This window comes from Sceloporus occidentalis, unplaced genomic scaffold (assembly GCF_023333645.1).
Source record: "Sceloporus occidentalis isolate IW3139 unplaced genomic scaffold, rSceOcc1.0.p SCAF_1, whole genome shotgun sequence".
NCBI lineage: Eukaryota > Metazoa > Chordata > Lepidosauria > Squamata > Phrynosomatidae > Sceloporus > Sceloporus occidentalis.
This window is the reverse complement of record NW_028316981.1, coordinates 213,513,545-213,534,905: the sequence shown is the minus strand read 5'-3', so window position 1 is coordinate 213,534,905 and position 21,361 is coordinate 213,513,545. Positions and strand designations below refer to the sequence as shown.

At 40.4% G+C, this 21,361-nt stretch overlaps 1 protein-coding gene across 1 annotated transcript in view; it reads left to right on the top strand.

The window, feature by feature from the left end:
* Positions 1-21,361, top strand: part of PRAG1 (PEAK1 related, kinase-activating pseudokinase 1) — a 55,773-nt gene that overhangs the window by 17,900 nt on the left and 16,512 nt on the right. The window contains exon 3 of the mRNA XM_089488823.1: positions 16,362-16,519. Within this exon, the coding sequence (XP_089344949.1) occupies positions 16,362-16,519 (158 nt within the window). The remainder of the gene's footprint in view (positions 1-16,361; positions 16,520-21,361) is intronic.

The following is a 21,361-nucleotide window of genomic DNA, read 5'->3' as shown; positions in this document are numbered from 1 at the left end:
AGAAATGCCATTCTGAAACAAATCCCTCAATTTACATAAATTAACAAAATAAACTTGCTTTAAAGGAGGACTATTTAAGCTAGTGGCCATAACATTTGAAGTGCAGTTCGCTATTTAATTTTCTGATTTAGTCCTATACTGGTGTAGTACTACACATTAATGCAAAACCCCGATTTAAACAAACAAACAAAAAGTTTTAAACCAAAAAAGCCAGGGTTATTTTTAACTGTTTTTTCCCTAACCCAGATTTGTGTTCATAACATAATACCAGTGGTTCTCAAATGGTAAGAAGATGTGAGAGTTAAAAACTCTGATCGCCCCTCCTTTTTCTCTTCCTAAACCTTTTTATGTGTAAAATTCACACCTGCATTGAGCTAAATGAAATGCACAGATATAGGATGGGGGACACCTGGCTGAATGAAACTACATATGAAAGGGATCTGGGAGTCCAAGTAGACCACAAGTTGAACATGAGTCAACAGTGAGACGCGGCAGCTAAAAGGCCAATGCAATTTTGGGCTGCATCAAAAAAAGTATAGTGTCTAGATCAAGAGAAGTAATAGTGCCACTATATTCTGCTCTGGTCAGGCCCCATCTGGAATATTGCGTCCAGTTCTGGGCACCACAATTCAAAAAGGACATTGAGAAACTGGAGCATATCCAAAGGAGAGTGACTAAAATGGTGAATGGTCTGGAAGCCATGCTGTATGAGGAAAGACTTAGGGAGCTGGGGATGTTCAGCCTGGAGAAGAGAAGGTTAAGAGGTGATATGATAGCACTGTTTAAATATTTGAAGGGATGTCATATTGAGGAGGGAGCAAGCTTGTTTTCTGCTGCTCCAGAGACTAGGATCCGGAACAATGGATGCAAGCTCCAGGAAAAGAGATTCCATCTCAACATTAGGAAGAACTTCCTGACAGTAAGGGCTGTTCAACAGTGGAACACACTTCCTCGGAGTGTAGTGGAAACTCCCTCCTTGGAGGTCTTTAAACAGAGGCTGGATGGCCGTCTGTCGGGGATGCTTTGATTGTGATTTCCTGCATGGCAGGGGGTTGGACTGGATTTTCCTTGCGGTCTCTTCCAACTGTAATATTCTATGATTCTAAATAGTGAATTTACTTAAATGAGACTATTCTAATTTGAAACAGTGTGGTATAATGGTTTGAGTGTTGGGCTATCACTTTGGAGACCAGGGTTTGATTCCCCACTCAGCCATGAAATCCACTGGGTGATCTTAGGCAAATCACATGCTCTCATCCTCAGGAGAAGGCAATAGCAAACCTTCTCTGTACAAATCTTGCCAAGAGAACCTCATTATACGTTTGCCTTAGGGTCGTCATAAGTTGCAAATGACTTGCAAACACACAACAGCAATATTTTTTTTAATAAAATGTTAAAGTATGAATATATATGAATGTGTAAATGAAAATGCACACACTAAATAAAGAAAATATTTTTATTCACATACTATGTCGAGCCGTGGGGGGGGGCGGGGGTATCATATCTGCATGTAGATTCAAAGGGGGGGGGGTCCAAGAGTAAAACGTCTGAGTACCACTGCATTATACCCTTTGCATAGACAGATGTAAAAGTAGCTTCCATTTCTGTTTTTAGATTCAGTTAAACTTTAATGCTTTATAGAATGCATGTCAAGATCTGATGGTAGCCTTCTGGGTGATTTGAAATAGATTGTCAAGGGCTTCTGACCTCCAAACTGGGTCCTTGGCTCTGGTTGGAGGGCCTTGTAGTTGTAGTTAAAATTTATATATATGTAGGTAGGTCATACAAGCATGAGGTCAACCCAGTCTTGCCCTACATAATGTGAGTTCAAGACCTCTGAAAGAATACCTGTTTCTGCATGCGCTTCCTTGAGTATTAGGAGCCTTGGTGGCACAGTGGTTAAATACTGATCCTGCAGCCACAATGTTGTGAGTTCAGTCCTGGGGCTCCAAAGTTGACTCAGCCTGCCATCTTTTCATAGATCAGTAAAATGAGTACCCAACTTGTTGAGGGCAGTTGGCTTACAAATTGTAAACCGTTTGGAGAGTGCTGAGTTCACTATTAAGTGGTATAGAAATGTGAATGCTATTGCTAAATGCTTAGGTATTATGATAGTGTTCAGGTGTTGATTGGTAAATGGTGTGTACTTTTGGGATGATGGGTGGAAGGGAGTCCACAATTCTATGGCTCACTCCCAAGAGGTTCCATTTCGTGTATGCTGCCCCACTTCCACTGAAAGGAAAAGCAATCACAATATACAGTCATAAGCTACAGGCCCTTTTTGTGAAGCTGAGACCCACACAGTTGGCTAGAGCTGCTGGGTTTGCATTGCCTGTCTCCAAACTGCATTCAGTGAACACAAATGAGTTAAATTGAACTTATACTCTGTATTTCTAAGATGTGGTAGTTGTGCATTTCTGAACTCTTGGATTGTGATGGAGGGGCAGAAAGGATGTTGTGAAAGAGCCTTTGTTTCGATTAATGGTCAGTGAGCAAGTAATGCCACAAAATGTAATCATCCATTTTATGTCATGCGGGGAAAAATTGGTCTTCATGTATTACCGAGGAATATGCTGCAGGCCACACTTAAAAGAAGGGGAAGAAGGGTCACTGGGAGAAATGGCAAGTAATTGGCATTCATTTAGTTATTTTTAGTACTTCAAGCCATTGCCCCTTTGAAAAAGCAACTAGAGAACAGCAACAGTCATATAAAATCAGGATGATGGGCAAACTTTCATCTTTCTTTTCCCCATCCCCAGTTCAACCTCTGATTTAGAGAAATTCAGATTTTACTTATAACATAATTAGAGATTGTTAAGGCTATAATCATGTGCATATGTTAATTGGGAGAGAAATCTAAAGGGCTTACTATGTATACATAGGACTGGATTTACATGTCAATTTTTCCTGTGTGTTCTAACCATTCCCAATTTCTTTGTACTGCGGGGGCTTTTCAGATGTTATCTCTCTTCCTCCACCACCTGGAGAGAAATTGGGAGCCAAACTCAGGGTTATGTTTCTTCTTCTGAAATGATGTTTCAGGCTTCCAGGATCAAGGAGAGCCCAGCTTTTGGTCAAATAAACAAGATATCTGCCTCAGAGATAGGGATTTTGTTTGGTTTGCATTTTAAGCAAGCCATACTAAAACCCACTTTTCAGATATGCAGGTAGAAACACAGATAGCCTTCGCACTGTGCATTTTCTTGAAGTTTGTAACACAATTACCAGCTACTAATTTTAGTACCAAAACATGTATATTCAGGAAAGTTGCCTACAAAAGTGTATGTGTTGGGCAGAGTTGCGAAAAGAAAAGAAAAGAAAACCCAACAATGATGCAGAAATTGGATGGAATGGGGTTAGAGCAATAGCATTACCATAGCATTTAAATTTCTGTACTGCTTATCAGTGAACTCAGCAACTTCTAAGTGGTTTACAATCTGTAAGTCAATTGCCCCCAACCAGCAGTGTACTTGTTTTACCAATCTATGAAAGGATGGAAGGCTGAGTCAGTCTTGGAACCCTGAGACTGAACTCAATGAATACATGCAAAACTGACAAAAATTAAGCTGGGGAAGGTTTTCCTGCTTAATTATAGGTTATCTCTATATGATGAAAACTGATTTTTTTTTATAGATCATATAGAAATAACTAAAGGGCATTCCCCTGTTGAGGTGCATTGCCCTCTACACCCGGAGAGTGGAGGAACTAAAGATAGAATAGTGTAGGGCAAATGCACTCACCTCTTTATGTTTTGATTCAACATGCTTTTTGAACAGCTGAAAAGGGCTGGTAAATATAAAACACAGGGGAAAACCTTTTAAGAATCAGCAGCACCTCTGATATTTTGCTCAATTAAAGGTTATGATGACTGAGAGAGATATAATAGACAGGTGCTATGTTGGTCAACTGATGTTATTTTATTTTAGAAATGTTTAAAAAATAGGCATTGTTGGATATCATTACTATACCATGTTGAAGAAATAATTCCTTGTATTATGCCTTTGAGAGCCAGTATTGAGCATTGGACTACAACTCTGTAGAACAGTTCAAATCTCCATTCGGCCATGGAAACCCACTGGGTGACCTTGGCAAGTCACACTCTCTCATCCTCAGAGGAAGGCAAAAGAAAACTCTCTCTGAACAAATCTGACCAAGAAATTCGTGTGATAGGTTCATCTTAGAGGTGTCATTAGTCAGAAGAGATCTGTGTAGGTGAGGAGTGCCAGTGTGATCTTGCTTGTCATGCAAGAGAAAAGGAAACTGGATCTGCAGAAATTCCTTCTTTAATAGCAGCTCCTAACGGTGAAAGGAGAAGGTGCTGTCAGATCTTATCTTTTGTATATGTATGGGCCAAGATTTTCTTTTTATTTCCTGGCTTCTCCAGATAAAAAATCTCAAACTTTTGGGAATTTTCTTTTACCCTAGTCCTTTGGAAAGGAGCTCCCAGTCAAAATACACTTTGCCATCTTGCAGGGACCAAAAGTCTTGACTCTCTAAAAAGACAAGTTTTGTGTAAAACTGAAACTCATGTAAAACTCTAGTTTCATATAAACTAGAAATCTAGAATGAAAATACAGTTGTTGTGTGCTTTCAAGTTGTTTCATACTTATAGTGACTGTAAGGTGAACCTATCACAGGGTTTTCTTGCCAAGTTTCTTCAGAGGATTTTGCCATTGCCATCCTCTGTGGCTGAGAGAGTGTGACTTTCCAATGGCTTTCCAGTAGGTTTACATGGCTGAGCCGTGAAGAAAACGGAAGTTCTCTACCAGCTGGCACCTCAGGAAGAACACTACCATCCCCACATCACTGTAGGCACATCTGTGCTTAAGTCCGTCCAGCAGTTCACCTACCTGGGAAGCAGCATCTCCTCAGACGCCAGGATTGGTAAAGAGATCGATCACAGACTGGCAAAGGCATATAGTGCATTCGGAAGGCGTCACAAAAGAGTCTGGAGTAACAAACACTTGAGGCGAAGCACAAAAATCAGTGTGTATAGAGCCATTGTATTGTCTATTCTCCTCTATGGGTCTAAAACATGGGTCACCTATCGCCAGCACCTATGGCTCCTTGAATGCTTTCATCAGTGCTGTTTACGCACAATTCTAAATATACACTGGACTGACTATGTGACGAATGTTGCTGTCCTTGAGCAAGCAGGGATCACCAGCATTGAGGCCATGCTATTGAGGACACAGCTGTGCTGGGCAGGACACGTTTCTAGGATGAAGGACCATTGCCTCCCAAAAATAGTATTCTATGGTGAACTCGCCATGGGTCAGCGTAAGAGGGGCACCCCAAAGAAGAGATATAAGGACTCCCTGAAACAACTTCTCAGGTTTGGCCAAATTGATCACCAACAATGGTCCTCCCTGGCCTCGCATCGGGAGGCATGGAGACGCAACATCCACAATGCTGCAGCCTTTTTTGAAAGCTCACGCCGAACAAGTCTCGAAGAGAAACGACAACGCAGAAAGAACCACAACCTGGAAACATCACCCAAGGAGACTTTCCGCTGTGCTTTCTGCAACTGGACCTTTTTAGTCACCAACGCGCTTGTACAAAGCGCAGGATGAGTCCTTCATGAATCTTCGTTCGCGAAGCAAAGCCAGAGAGAGAGAGACATGGCTGAACCAGGATTAGAAGCCTGGTCCCCAGAGTCATAATACAAAGTCTTTACTTTCTTCCTCTCTAAGAACTCATTCCTTTTCCCATCAAGGAAAATATAGTACATACAGTAGAAGAGCTGTTGAACAGGGACGTAGCTAGGATTTTAGGAAGGGGGGGTCCAGACTAAGTGCCACCATTATAATGGGGCTTGGGTGCGGCAGTGCAGCAGCACACACTATTCATTTTTTTAATGGAAAGGGGGTCTGGACTCCAAGAACTCCCCCCACCCCTTTGGCTACGTCCCTGTGTTGAACTGAAGGCCCTGCCTCCGTATACAATGGATAAGGTACAGTGGATACAGTTATCTATGGAGAACTTTAAAAATGTATGTGGATAATGTTTCTGAGATGAAAGGACTATACTGTTTTACCTTTTTCTTTACTAAATCATCTGAAAGGTCATTTGGTAATCGCTTTCAAGAAATACACATTTAATTCTTTGAAATAATGTATTTGGAACATTACACACCAGCCCTGACTATTTTGCTTTCTTCCTTAAAGCTCAGTAACTTTCCATAGGTCAAATCTGGAATCGAAGCATAAAGGTAAAATTGATCTTATCTGGTGTTGCCTAACAAGTATCCATCAGCTGCAGCTGTTAATAATAATATATCTAGACCTCAGGCCAAGAATGGGACTTTCCAAAGGTCAGAACTTGAGAGATAATTCTGAATTTTGGGATATCAGCACCTATTGCAAATGCAGCTGTTTTTCCAAATTCTGCCATCTAAAACCATATGGTGATGCTCATTTGGCTTTTCTCAAGATGGCCACTGTGAGAACACCTGAATTGATTCTTTGTCTGAGCCTGTCTGTGTTTATTTGCCTATTAATTTTAATTCTTACAGCAGTCCCTCATATAATAGTTCATAAGTCAGTCCAACTAGACATGCCTTGAGGTTATGAGTTCTCAAAATATTTTGTCTGAGCTGGGTTCTGTATATTTCCAACCTTTGAAATGGCAATGTTTTCATTATTATCCTATAATTTTATATGTAAATATGTTTCAAGTTTCCAGTTGTATGTAGTTTTCTTGGATAATGCCTAACAAATAATAATAAAGTATGAACAAAAATTGTAGATTCTCTTTTTGGGAAGAAGAAACCTTAAATAGGAAGGGGAAAGTCTTTCCATGGGAAATAAGGTCTCAGCAACAACACAGGTTTCATTTTTTAAAATATGATTTTGATGTGTTTTTTTTCAATATGGCTTCTGTCTGTTTGAAAAAAGATCTTTGCTTTATTCACATATGAAACAAGTTTGGACTAGAAATGTCCATATTTGTGTTAATTCATTAGCCTTGACTAGCAGGGAGTGGTACTTTATGTACTTTGGAAAGTATAGGAATCGTATACTTAATGGTGTCTGTTTCCTAAATTTTGCTAAAGTGTTAAACCTGGCATTCCGCCTCCTTCCAATTTTCATATATGCCCTTAAGCACTGCGTCTTTGGCATTCCTCTTGACTGTAAATTGCAAATAAAACTGGAAAGTGTAGCATACTTTCCACATTTTTATCTGGGTAAATGTTGAACTTTTCCTTCCATCCATAGATATTGAAGAAAGGTGGATTTGGAGCGAGTGATCAAGCAAAATTAGAACTGCAGTCCTACTTGGGAATAAAACCCCATTGAGCTCAATGAGTCTTCTCATTGATTGTATTGTTGCTGTGTTTAATAATTTGCACCTGCCTCACTTAAAAGCTGCCAAGGGCTCCACTTCTTTCAAGAACCACTGTGGACTGAAATTTTGTCTCAAGCTGTGCAAACAGAATGTACGTCATTCTGATTTTTGTTTTATGAGCAAAGCCACATGTATTTCTGTACCACTTTTTAGGACAGTGAAATGCAGGGGGGAAAGGGAAACAAATTAGGTTCTGCCTATCTCTCCTTTGGATTTTCGTGCTTTAAACAGATTATATATGTCTGTCAAATGTTACCTGAAAGACCAGAATTTAATAACGTTTCAAGGAAAAAGATTTCATGGTCCAGTACCTCAGTCTTTTCTAGTCGCTATGGCAAAAAAGACTAGAAGGTGCTATTAGTTTTCTTGCATTCTTCCGACTTTACAAAATTGATCAATCTTGGTCCTCTGTATCCATGGATTCCTTATCCATGGATTCAACCATCCATGGCTTGAATACATACATACACACACACACATTCCAAGAGAAAACATTGATTTTGCCATTTTATATAGAGAACACCATTTTACTATGCCATTGTCTTTAATGGGACTTGAGCATCCATGGATTTTGTTATCCATGGAATCCTGGAATCAAACCCCAGCGGATACCAAGGGTCCACTGAATCATCATTTATTGGGCAGGTTTCTCTTTGTTACAAATGTCCATGTTTCTAAATTTCACCGTCCAAATGTAGAAAGGGAAATTCCATTAGTGGTCAACACAAGGGAGACTGGGATTGAACCTGTTCTGAAAATATCAGGTTCGTAGCTGCCCCTATGCTACCTTGGATTTCCAGATGGCTTCAGTAACAAGGAGTACTTCTGCACAACTCCATACTCCATTCTGAGTTGGTGTGAATTAGCAATAATAATCTGTGCCTCACTTATGCTGTATCATGAATACTACAGCATGCTCTGTGATAATTAGCCACATATGTGATGTAAAATGCAATAGCTAAGCTACTAACCATTGAGTATCAAGTTCATATCACTGGAATACAAAAGACCTGCACTGATTGCAAATGGTATTCTGAGCAAAATTCAGTGCTGATTTTAATCTTTACAAAGCTGAATGGCTTAGAGTCTGGCTGCCTTTGAGGCCACATGTCTTATTATGAACCAGCCCAGATGCTGAAATCTTCAGGAATGATCCTTTTGAGAATACCATCATCTGTGGAGGCCCAGATTGTTTTATCTACTTGCCTCAGAGTGGTCAGTTCCCACTTTTGTGTGAAGGTGCATCTTTTCAACTTGGCCTTTTAACTGATTTTATTTATTTTAATGGGATCAGCTACTTCATATTGTTTTAAACACTGCTTGGTAACCACCTTGAGTACTGTTATTTACTAGTAAAGCAAGACAAAAATGAAATTAATGAATAAGCAAAAGAGAAATTGCTTCCTTCTTCATGTGAGTTTATTTCAGAAATAAGCTACAGACTGGCAGCCAACAATTGGGCTGGTAAATTCTTTTCGATGTCCTTGTTCCTGTTCAAGTGGAAGGCAATGGAGAATTTCTCTCCCTCCCCCAGCTCACTTTCTAACACACAAACACACATTTACACACAAACACACACTGGTGCCTCTTACTTCAAATCCTTCCTTTATCCACTTTTTTCTCTAAGACCCCAAATTTCTAATAACTTAAAATTTCAGTTGCTCAATTAGAAATACAGTTTAAGCATGCAAAGAAGAAGCAACTATGGTCATGCAAACAACAGCAAATATAAGAGTTCAAGATGTAAATGATTTTCAGTGTCTCACTATCTGCACAGCTAGAAATTTCAGGCCAATGTAAAGAAGAGATGAAGCAAAACCATCTTAATCATAAGTGTCACTTTAAAAAAAGGTTCCCTTATATTATGTTGGGTTGATGATTTCCCCATATCTATTCCCTTTTCCCTCATTTCATAATCTTGTGCCAACTGCACGCACACACACACACACGCTTGGGCAGACTCCCTTCCCTCGTCCATCTCCGCCACTATTGGCATTTAGAGTGTGAGCTCTCCTGGGCAGTGATCTGCCTGGGTTTGGGGAGGAAGGTTTACTTAAAAATAACTTACATGCCTACATATATATTTTACTGTGAAAAATGCCATGTACTTTTACAGTGTTATATAAAATAAGAATGCTACTTTGCTGAGAGTGCTCGAGGTTATTCTCTTGTATGGCAGCAAAGACGGAGAACCGCTGTTCCCCAAGCAGCAATGATTTCTATTTCAGTTTTACCCCTATTCAGAAAGTGCATTTTGCACAAGGCACGAGGGCAGTGGGAATAAAGAGAGCTCTGCTCACGTATGACTTCATCACAACCAGAGTTGTAATGCAGCTAGCTTTTGAGGGGAAAAATTCTAATTCTGAATTGATTTCTTGCATTGCCCTGATGTTGTCGACATGATTGCATGCTAATATGTCAGACACTCCTGAAAAAAAGTTTGACGTTCTGGTTTTACATCATTTGCTGGGATGGTAAGTTGCCTGTGGGTATCTGGCTGCTGGTTTCTAGTGCTTAATAAGCTATTTTGCTTTTTTTTAAATGACTTATTGTGGATTTTAATAATAGAGTTAGTTGTCTTGTAGAGCTTTATATAAATGTTTTGTTTTCCTTGAACAGATAAATATTTTATTTGTGAACGGAATTGGAAAGGCTATAATCCTAGGCTATCCAAAAACCTATCGACGTCAGTGGGAATGACTCCCAAATAAACGTAACATTGAACTCTTACATATTAGCTTCAGAAAAATCAGGAGAGATAACATATTTACAGATCTTGAAATATTTTCTGTGAGATTGTGTGAGTGAAGGAATCCCTGAAAAATAATTGTGTTGGGGTCCAACTTACTATTTATTTAATGAACATACAAGTATGAATGTATTTTCCTTTGCAGATATTTAATGCAGCAATTTTCCACACCTGTTAAAAAAAAACATTTTTACTAATCAAATATTGGGGTCACATAGACAACTGTTTAGACATGGCTTTGGAAAAAAATATGCTCTTGGACAGTGGCCACATTCACACATAACAAAGGTGAATTTGTTTGGCCCAATTGCTATTTGTCTGAATATTCAAAACCACCCACAAAGTGTGGCTTAATTTTTACCAGAAACCCCATTCAAAGTGACAGAAAGTTCCTGGTTTATGTGTTGTGGCTTATTTTGATTGTGGTTTGTTGTGACATCTATATCTGTATTGGGGTTTATTCCTGGTTTGTTTTGGTGCCACATCCTAGCCTTTTGGCAAGCAATACAGGTGCAAGGCAAAAACAGGTAGATAATGAAGCTGTTTTACTTTTTAATTTGTTGGATTCTTGTTCCCCCCCAAATATACCCTCCCTCCTCATTTTGTCTAGCAACAGACATTTTTCTTTACCCAACAGCTCTTAAACTCATATAAAAAAACCTTTTACATTTGCAAAAAACATGAATGCTGGAGGCCTCACAATGACCTTGAGGCCAAATATGACCCATAAACTGCATTTTCTGTATCCCTGCTCTACAACTTGATAGACTGAATTCAAGGAAATCTAGAGACCTAGAATGTTGTCCCTGGACTGGATGGGTCTTTAGAAGCCTAGTAATGTGTTATTTTATTTATATCCATGCTTTCTCCCAACATGGGTTATGAGAATGGGCTCCAGATCTGGGAGTTCTTAGTTCAAATATTGGCTTAAACCAGCCACTTGTCTCCTCAGTCCCTCTCCTTCCACCTCAGTCTCTAATAATATGAGTATAACTATACAGTACTGTCATGTTACAGGGATTGCTTACATAAAATCTGAGTACATTCTCTGTGTAAGCAAGAAAATTTGCCTTGCTCTGTCTACGTGTATTTATTCTCCAGATGGTAGCCCTCTTAGGCTGTAATCCTCGTTATTCACTTATCTGGGATTAAATCCCATTGGATTCAGTAGAACTTCATTTTGTTGTACAAGGCCTTAATTGGCATATTTTAGACTTTGGATTTAATGGTCTCAACAGGTTAAGATATATTACTTCATTTACTTTAAAAGGTTGTGCACCAGCCATATTAAATCCTGGACCTTCCTGTTTATTTTACTGAGTGGGATCATGGACTTTTGCCTCCCAAATCTTGCCCTGGTGCTGTTAATCGCTGCAATCAAATTAGAAATAATCTTGTGTCATCTGTGAGGGAGCAGATGTGTTACAGCATAAGCTTTCATGGACACTAATAGAGTCATCTTCATTAGATATGTACGTACACCTGCATGTTTGGCAGATATATGTACACATGGGTGTCAAGGGGGAAATGTTCTAACAAGAGGTTAAAAGTAATACTTCTGCTAATTATAATGATAGATGATATCCACTGAAATGAAGGAGAACTATATAAATCTTTTGGGACTGAGAGATAAGTTGGAGGTTTGGATTTTTTAAAAATCCAGTGTAAGAAAACAGCATTACATTTTTGTAGCAGGGAAGAAATTGCAAATATCCTCAGTGAATAATAGCTTGGTGAGAAAATAAATGTATGTGAGCTTTTGTTACGCTTTTCAGCTCCTGATAAAGACATGCTGGATAGGTAGGAGTTCCTTTTTAATCAGAAAGGCAGCTCACGCCTTCTCAGTGAGCATTCCTTTTGTAACTTATCAGCATAGTGCTTTAGGTATTCTGCGAAAACAATAACAGCAAATCAAGCACTTCGCCTTCCACATGCAGGGAGAATCATGCTAGAAATGGAAAATTCCTGTACAAACCAATCAGTCAGTTTTGTTGCATATGTGAGCATAATAGCGATGCGGTGAGGCAACCCTGGGGTCATTCAGAATGTTGAAATTTTCCTTCCATCCATTCAGACATCTCACACATTCCGGGTTTGTTATTCATACTATGGAATCACAACGATCTGCATCTCTGTGAGTTTTGTTGCTCATATGTGTAAGCATTTGAATAAACATGGAGTCGATGATGCAAATGCATTTGGAACCCCTTTTTTGGTATGCAGAGTTTTATCCTGGGTCTATTCAGGTCCTTGTTCATGCTACTGACAATGCAGATCTTTTTTTAAAACTCAGGGAAAAACCAGTATCAATTATCCCAGATTAAGTGGGGTTTTGGGCAGCTACCCCGCCCCCAAACTTAATCGGGTACATTCAGGATGTATGTGAACAAGAGAGATTTAACACAAATTCATCCTGGATTATTACCCCCCCAAGAATGCCTAACTTAGACATATCAGCTTGCCTCTGAAATGGCCATTTTGATTGCCTTAGTAAAAATTTACTTAAGGAGCAAGAGCACCTTTGGAAGCAGAATGTGGGTGTGTTTCCTGAGAAGTAAATTGTTTTGCTTCCTATATTTGGGTCTTCCTTTACCTTTCCTGAAAGCAGCTTATATGTTTTTTCCAAGCTCTATTTAGGCGTGGATTAATCTTGAGACCTGCTTAACTTGACCATTCCCTTGTTATATCAAGATCTAGCCCTCTGAACCCCTCTTCACTGTCAATATCAAATTGATATCTATCGGACGTTTAAAGCATGTAGCCACCCCAGTGTCAGAAATTGCATTCCTATATAAGGAAATCCAGTAAGCTCAGGATAGGGGAGTTCAAGAACATGTAGACAGTATAAATCAATTGAGATCAGAATTCGCATAATCCCTGCACTGATGGAAGTGATGGTAAGCGATAGACCTGGTGATTACACGTGAACAGAAATCCAAGTGCACTTCCCTCTGGGAGCAATACTTTTTTTGTCTAAGGACATTTCCAGTCATTGTTCAGCCATTCTCAACTTCCTTACTCATTCTTCCCTCCTGGAAATTCTTTCATATCCTGAAACCTGCCCCAGGATACGCTTCACCCTATAAATATGCCTGCAGCGCACCCACCAGTTTGGTCTTATTTGAGGTCAGACATGCACTGTCCATATCTCACTTGACTCCTCAGCATAAGCTGGTCTTACCACAGTCCCAAGGCAGCTACTGAGCCATTTTCCATTTCACTGCATTCCCTGACTGGAGCTACATGTCTGGAATTGGCATAGTATTACCCTGTGCAAACCCCTTTAAATCTCTATTTGCTACCAACCTTATATCATTCTTTCTTGAGTGTGTTCATTACGTTGAACCTGCACTCAGGATTCCTGTTTCTTGGAACCGTTATACACAGTCTTGATCCTCGTTTAGTTGCCCAAGCCAGACACGCATTCTAGACTTTAGGAGAGCGGATTTCAGTAAACTTAGAGAAGTATTGAGGGTGATCGCGTGGTCAGAAATACTAAAAGATAAAGGAGTTCAGGACGGATGGAAGTTTCTCAAAAGGGAGATACTGAAGGCACAATTTCAAACAGTTCCAATGAAAAAGAAAAATGGGAGATGTCTCAAGAAACCAGGATGGATGACTAAGGAACTTTCAACTGAGCTAAGTTTTAAACGGAACATGCATAAGAAATGGAAAAAGGGGGAAATCACCAAAGAGGAATTCAAAGAAATAGCAAGCACATGTAGGGATAAAGTCAGAAAAGCTAAAGCGCAAAATGAACTCAGGCTTGCTAGAGAGGTTAAAGACAATAAAAAGGATATGTCTGCAGCAAAAGGAAAAAGAAGGAAATGGTAGGGCCACTGCGTGGAGAAGATGGCAAAACGCTAACAGAAGACAGAGAAAAGGCAGAATTACTCAACACTACCTTTGCCTCAGTCTTCTCAGAAAATGAAACAGGTGCTCAACCTGAGGATAATGGAGCTGAGGACAAATTAGGGGAATTTCAGTACAGAATGAGTAAAGAGATAGTAGAGGAATACCTTGTTAATCTAAATGAATTTAAATCTCCAGGACCAGATGAACTACATCCAAGGGCAGGGGTAGGCAATCTTTTTGAGCCGGGGGCCGGGTTGCTGTCCCTCAGACAACTGGGGGGGCCGAAGCCAAAAAATAAATAATTAAATAACTTTTTTTAAAAAATTAAATATATAAATAAACCAGGACAAATGTAGGACAAAATTTTCAAATGGAAGACACTTTTTTAAAAAAAATGGAGGACACACGAAAAAATTTGCGGATTTTTAAAAAAATGTTAATATAAATGCATGTTTCCTAGGCTTCTATAGACAATTGCCCCCCCAAAGGCCTCGGCGGCAATCGGCGGTAGGACCAGGCTGGGGCTGGTCCCAAGGCCTCGCCGGACCGCATCCGGCTCGCGGGCCGCAGGTTGCCTACCCCTGTCCAAGGGTATTAAAAGAGCTGGCAAATGTAATATTGGAGCCATTGGCAATAATATTTGAAAACTCCTGGAAAACAGGAGAAATCCCCGCAGACTGGAGGAGGGCAAACATTGTCCCCATCTTCAAAAAGGGAAAAAAGAGGATCCCAACAATTATCGTCCAGTTAGTCTGACATCAATACCAGGAAAGATTCTGGAGCAGATCATTAAACAGAGAGTCTGTGAACATCTAGAAGGCAATGCCATAATCACAAAAAGTCAACATGGGTTTCAGAAAAACAAGTCATGCCAAACAAATCTAATCTCTTTGATAAAATTACCAGCTTGGTAGATGAAGGGAATGCTGTGGATGTAGTGTATCTTGATTTCAGTAAGGCCTTTGACAAAGTTTCCCATGACATTCTTGCAAACAAGCTTGTAAAAGGTGGGGTAGACAAGGTAACTGTTACATGGATTTGTAATTGGTTGACTGACCGAAGCCAAAGGGTGCTCAACAATGGCTCCTTTTCATCCTGGAGAGAAGTGGCCAGTGGGGTCCCACAGGGCTCTGTCCTGGGCCCAGTGTTATTCAACATCTTTATCAATGACGTGGAGGACAGAATTAGGAGCATACTTATCAAATTTGCAGATGATACCAAATTAGGAGGAATAGCTAATACTCCAGAGGACAGGATCAATATTCAGAATGACCTGAATAGACTAGAAAGCTGAGCCAAAGTTAACAAAATGAAATTCAACACGGAGAAATGTAAGATACTGCACTTAGAGCAGAAGAATAAAATGCACAGATATAGGATGGGGGACACCTTGCTAAATGAAACTATATGTGAAAGGGATCTGGGAGTCCAAGTGGACCACAAGTTGAACATGAGTCAACAGTGTGATGCAGCAGCTAAAAAGGCCAATGCAATTTTAGGCTGCATCAATAAAAGTATAGTGTCTAGATCAAGAGAAGTAATAGTGCCACTGTATTCTGCTTTGGTCAGGCCCCACCTGGAATATTGTGTCCAGTTCTGGGCACCACAATTCAAAAAGGACATTGAGAAACTGGAGTGAGTCCAAAAATGAAAGGTCTGGAAACCATGCCCTATGAAGAACGACTCAGGGAGCTGGTGACGTTTAGCCTGGAGAAGAGAAGGTTATGATAGCCCTGTTTAAATATTTGAAGGGATGTCATATTGAGGAGGGAGCAAGCTTGTTTTCTGCTGCTCCAGAGACTAGGACCCAGAGCAATGGATCCAAGCTGCAGGAAAAGGGATTCCACCTCAACATTAGGAGGAACTTCCTGACAGTAAGGGCTGTTCGACAGTGGAACACACTCCTTCCTCGGAGTGTAGTGGAGTCTCCTTCCTTGGAGGTCTTTAAGCAGAGGCTAGATGGCCATCTGTCGGGGATGCTTTGATTTGGATTTCCTGCATGGCAGGGGGTTGGACTGGATGGCCCATGCGGTCTCGTCCAACTCTATGATTCTATGAAGCCCTTTCGGCTGCTGCCATATGAGTTAACAAAATTCCCCTATTTGAATATTATGTGTGGGTGCCCTCTCGGGACCCTTGCATTTTACATAACACACTAATATATCCCCTTTTATCCTCCCTTTTATCTCTTGCTACTCTTTGCAAAGAGGTGATACAAGTGCACCAAACAATAACATCAATAATACTGGGAAAATAGAAAAGGGGAGAACAAATTGCAAGAAAACTAGCTGGGCTACAGGGACTCCTCTGTAGACATAGCCACATTTGTCACCATGTGATGCAACAAATGTCTTGTTATGAACTTACAGTATTTTCACTGCACTTCCCCTTCTCTCCCTGCAATCTCTAGGCATTTCCTGAGAATGAACCAAAGTCAATCAGAATTTGAAAAGCTCAGCAGTGATTCTGTGGAAAACCTCGCTCCCCCTTGTCAAGGGATCCATGTCACTTTCACAGCCGGCTCCACTGACAGTTTGAATTTGGAAACAAATGCATTCACCAATGGAGGTAATTAAATATTGTGTGTTAACATGGAACTTGTATAAGGATCTTGGGGAAACTCTCTCTGTAAAGCTACCTTAGGATCTCCACAGGGAATCTTTACAAAGTCAGTTTCTTTTGGAGGAAAGAATATGGGATTCTTCCGATGTTTGGTAACGTAATGTTTATTTACAGGTTGAGCATATGTTACCAAAACAGCCACACAGCAGTCTGTCTTAAAGCAGGAACACTACTGCTACGTTTGACAGCCCATATTATAAACATACAACTGTTGTTCACACTAGCTAAAAGTAAACTACACACACACCTTTTTCATGTTTCTTGGCACCTTTTAAATAGTCAAAGCCAATGCATATGCTCAACTTGCTGATCATTTCCGATTTATGATGACCCTAAGGCGAATCTATCATGTCGTTTTCTTGGACAGATTTGTTCAGAGGAGGTTTGCCATTGCCTTCCCCTGAGGCTGAGAGCATGTGACTTGCCCAAAATGACCTAGTGGGTTTTATGGCTGAGCTGGGATTCAAACCCTGGCCTCCAGAGTTGCAGTCCAAGACTCAAACCACTATGCCTCAGATCTGGTCTGTCTTAAATATCCATGGCCTGCTGCCATGACTGCCCATTAATTAGTCAAAGCTGAAGGAAGACTTTGAAGAAAAGGACAAGATGTCTCATGACCACAATCTCCTAGCCAAGCTGTCTTACACCCTGGAAGGCATATCTGCTGAGAACAAACCGAAATGGGGATTATAGTTTTCTAAGGAAAGCCCTGCTCCCACTGCAGTCACAGGGCCATGCTTTCTGTGGTGTAGGAATTAAAAATAAACATTTAACACCCCCCCTTTCTCCTCATCTGTCTAGCAGGACTTTTTTAGCAGCATCAGAATTAGGAGGTTGGTGGAGGGCTGGATAAACATAATGTTGGGTTGCAGTAGCAATACAATAGAGAGCCAGTGTGGTATAGTGGTTTGAGTACTGGACTATGACTCTGGAGACCAGGGTTCAATTCCCATTCACCCATATAAACCCAATGGGTAACTATGGGTGAGTCACATACTCTCAGCCTCAGGGGATAGCAATGGCAACTCCCCCTCTGAAGAAACATGCCAAGAAAACCCCATGATAGGTTCACTTTAGAGTCACCATAAGTCAGAAATGACTTGAAGGCACACATCAACAAAGGCACTGGGCTGCCCAGTGAGAGCTATAGAACTAGCCCCATTGAACTGTTAGGTATCATGAGAAACAGGGAGGCCAGTGACTGCTTCTTGAATTGCCTTTTTATAGTGCAGTAGTGAAGAATAATGGGATGAAAAATCAAACAGCATAAAACTCTTCCACTGCTTATTTGGCCTCTCTGTTGCCTGGCACAAGTTGAGAATCCCCCCTGCAGTTTCACATTTCATGGGAAGATGTATTTTGACATTCAGGCAATCTGCTATTTGAGGATGCTGTCTGCCATACAGAATTTTCTCATTTGAGCTGCACCCCTCTGATAAACTTCTGGGGAACCCTAGCGTTGCTAAGAATGCAGTTTGAAACAGCTTCTCTCAGTTGCAGAATGCACATTTTTCTCTTGTTCCTAAACTGTGTGCTGGGGAAAATTTATGTGCTTTGTGCAGCAGCTGCTTATGTGCAGTTTGAAATGAAATAAAGGTTCCTGTTAGTCCAGGTTATTTGCTGTGTTCCTTGCATGATTTACTTCTCTGGCCTTGGAGTGAGGTAGCATACCCAAATCAGTGAGTCATACAGAAAAACAGGAAGTGGGGCTTCTTTGGCAGGGGATGGGGGTGGCAGATTTATACCCAGAGAAAGCAAACGTTTTGAACAGCTGAGTGGAATTTGTTGTTGTTGTTGTTGTTCCTGCCCACCCTCAGTCGATTTTGACCTGTGGCGACCCTGTAGACATCTCCAAGACTCCCTGCCCTCCACTGCTCTGCTCAGTTCCTGCAAATTCATACCCATGACATAATAGAGCCCATCCATGTTACTCTCTTTCTGCTTCGGTCCACCTTTCCTAGCATTATTGTCTTTTCTAGTGAGTCATGCCTTCTCATGATGTGGCCAAAGTACGACAGACCTACAGTAGTTTGGTCATCTGGGCTTCCAGAGAGATTTCTGGTTTGATCTGCTCAATGACCCATTTGTTTGTCCTTTTGGCTATCCATGGGTTCCTCAGCACTCTTCTCCAGCACCATATTTCAAATGAATTGATTTTCTTCCTGTCCGCTTTCTTAGCTGTCCAGCTCTCACATCCATACATGGTAATAGAGAATACAATGGCTTGTACGATTCTAACTTTCATGCTGCCTTCCTCATTCTTAGGAGTTTATCACACTGGGGTGAATTTCAGCATAAAAGAGAGATTAAAGCGCATTTAAAGCATCCAGCAAATAAAGCAAAAATGGCGACTAGTTGCACAAATGATAATCATACACAATTGCATAAATAAAGTGATATTGGAAATGCATTGTTGTAAAATTCTGAAAGTAAAAAAGATGTGTGTTAATGCTTCTTTGTGACACTTTAATAGTGGGTTTTGTGCAATGTCATGTGAAATTGTTTCATATAATTACATGATTTTTCCGGGATATTCACAGGATAAATTCCTAATCTCCTTTGTGTGGTAAACTCCTTAGTCTTCTTATGATTTTTTGACTGCGGTGGAATACACTTTTGTAAATCAGCAGAAAAATGACCCTCTGCTAGCAGTGGTTTGGGAAGTACCACATATTAGTATTTGGCTTACCCTCTTAAAGAATGTCATTCCCACCCTAGCCTCTGTTGCTGAGCAGGTTTGCTTCTTTCTGAGCCCTTACCACGTTGCTCAAATATTTACCTGGTTCTAGCTTAACTTGTCCTTGGCAGCCAGTGCCCAGTTCCATGGCAGAGAGCCAGGTTGTCTTCAAAACGTTGGCCCGGTCTTCCAGGCCATTTCTTTATTCAGCGGGATGTCTCCATTTACAGTACAGCTATACAGGTTGCATTGTACTTGGCATGCAGCTTGTGAGTCCTTCCAAACAGGTTTCATGTTGTTGTTTTTTAAAACACAGCTCGATGAGTTTCAAAATGAGGATTTAACTTAACATTCCATCATTCTGAACTGGGCCTTTTTGCTTGTTCTGTTCAAGCCACAAAGCCCCTTCTTGTTCACAAGAATATTTGGGAGGGCCTGATTTCAAGAGGGTGAGCAGAAAAGGAACTTGAGTTTTCTCTCTCATCTTTGGCACCCTGCTGAATTGCTGTGTGGGCAACATCTTCCATGGCCAGCACAGAAATGCAACATGTACCATTTGTTTCCAGTCATTCATTGCAGAGGTACCTGGGATGCAGGGAAAGCAAGGTAACTGTCCCTGGGAAGGGTCCAACCACCAGTAGTCCTTCCTGGGCAAGGTTCCTTGTTTTCTCCAGGGAGGGCACTCCGCCATGCAGGACAGGGAAAAATAATAGCACTCTGGTGTGCAGCATGACGCCAGCATGCCACATCCCCACTCTGCCCTCACACTAGCGTTTCTTCACAGTATGTTGAGGGCCTAAATCCAATCCAGAATATCAGTTGCATTAAGATCTAGTGAATGGTTGCTTATTGAAGAGACTTTAGAGATGTCTCCATCACTGCCTGTGTTTGTGGAGAAGTCCTTGCCAATAAAGATTTCTTGAGATCTGTAGAGAAACAATCTTTTTTTAAAAGTCTTTATTCAAAACAAAATTTAAATATATAAAATTTCCATACATTAACCACAATTTTCCATGTAAATGTCTCACAATTCATATCAGTTATTTATCTATAAACATCTAATCCACAATTCATCTACAAATTACCTCCTTTCTACATGCTTCCTACACCATCTATCTCTTCTACATCTTTATCACTTCACATTCAAATACCTTCTAATACCTCCTACCCTTCAATCCTTCTTACACACTTCGTAGAGAAACAATCTTAACAGTCTTGATGACTGAGAACCAAAGCTGAGGACTAGTTTGTGCCCACATTGTTTTATGATCCCACAATTAACAATACTTTTTCATAGTTGCCAAAAGTAGTTCTACAGTTGCTCTAAGCTCTTCTCATTTGCTCTTCTAATCATTTGCTCTTCTACTCAGAAGTAAGCCCTGTTGAATCCAGTGTGGCTTTCTCATAATTAAATGGGTACAAGATTGCATACTAAATTATCCGTTATCAAGCCCATGATAAACTACAGTTCCCAGAATTCCATAGACTTGAGCCATGGCAGTTAAAGCAGTTTTCAACTGGATTATTTCTGCAGTGTGGATGCAGCCTGGGTTACACATTTGTAACTGCCATATAGGATTCTGTCCAACATTAATAATGGACAAACTAATCTAATTTATATTTATTTTGAGCCCTCCATCAGATAAAATCACAATGGCTGTGACTGAGCCCAATTTTTACCAATGGGAGAATTAAGCTTGATCTTTAAATTTCCCATGGAAATCAGTGTAATTCACCACAGTTATGTTTGTCTAATTTATGTTTAGTTACTTGTGATATTTGTTGCTCAGGATAAAAACCAGTATTAAAAATTATTCTTAAATATTATCTGCGGCAAAGCAGGAAAGGGCAGACAAGGTTTAACCTCTTGTACTATTCCCTGCTGTGCTATTAAAGCTTTTCCTTCCTGGAGTAAAAACAAACAGCCATCCAGGCAACTAAATTTATGAACAGAATTCCAATATTGTCTGGGTATTAAACTCAGATAACATAACTATGAAAGTGGTAGACAGAAAAAAAACACAGGCTCAGGATTAGAGCTAAAATAACACTGTTTGTGGGAATCCACATTTACGTGGCATCTCAGAGTAAAGGGCCATAAATACTTGAAT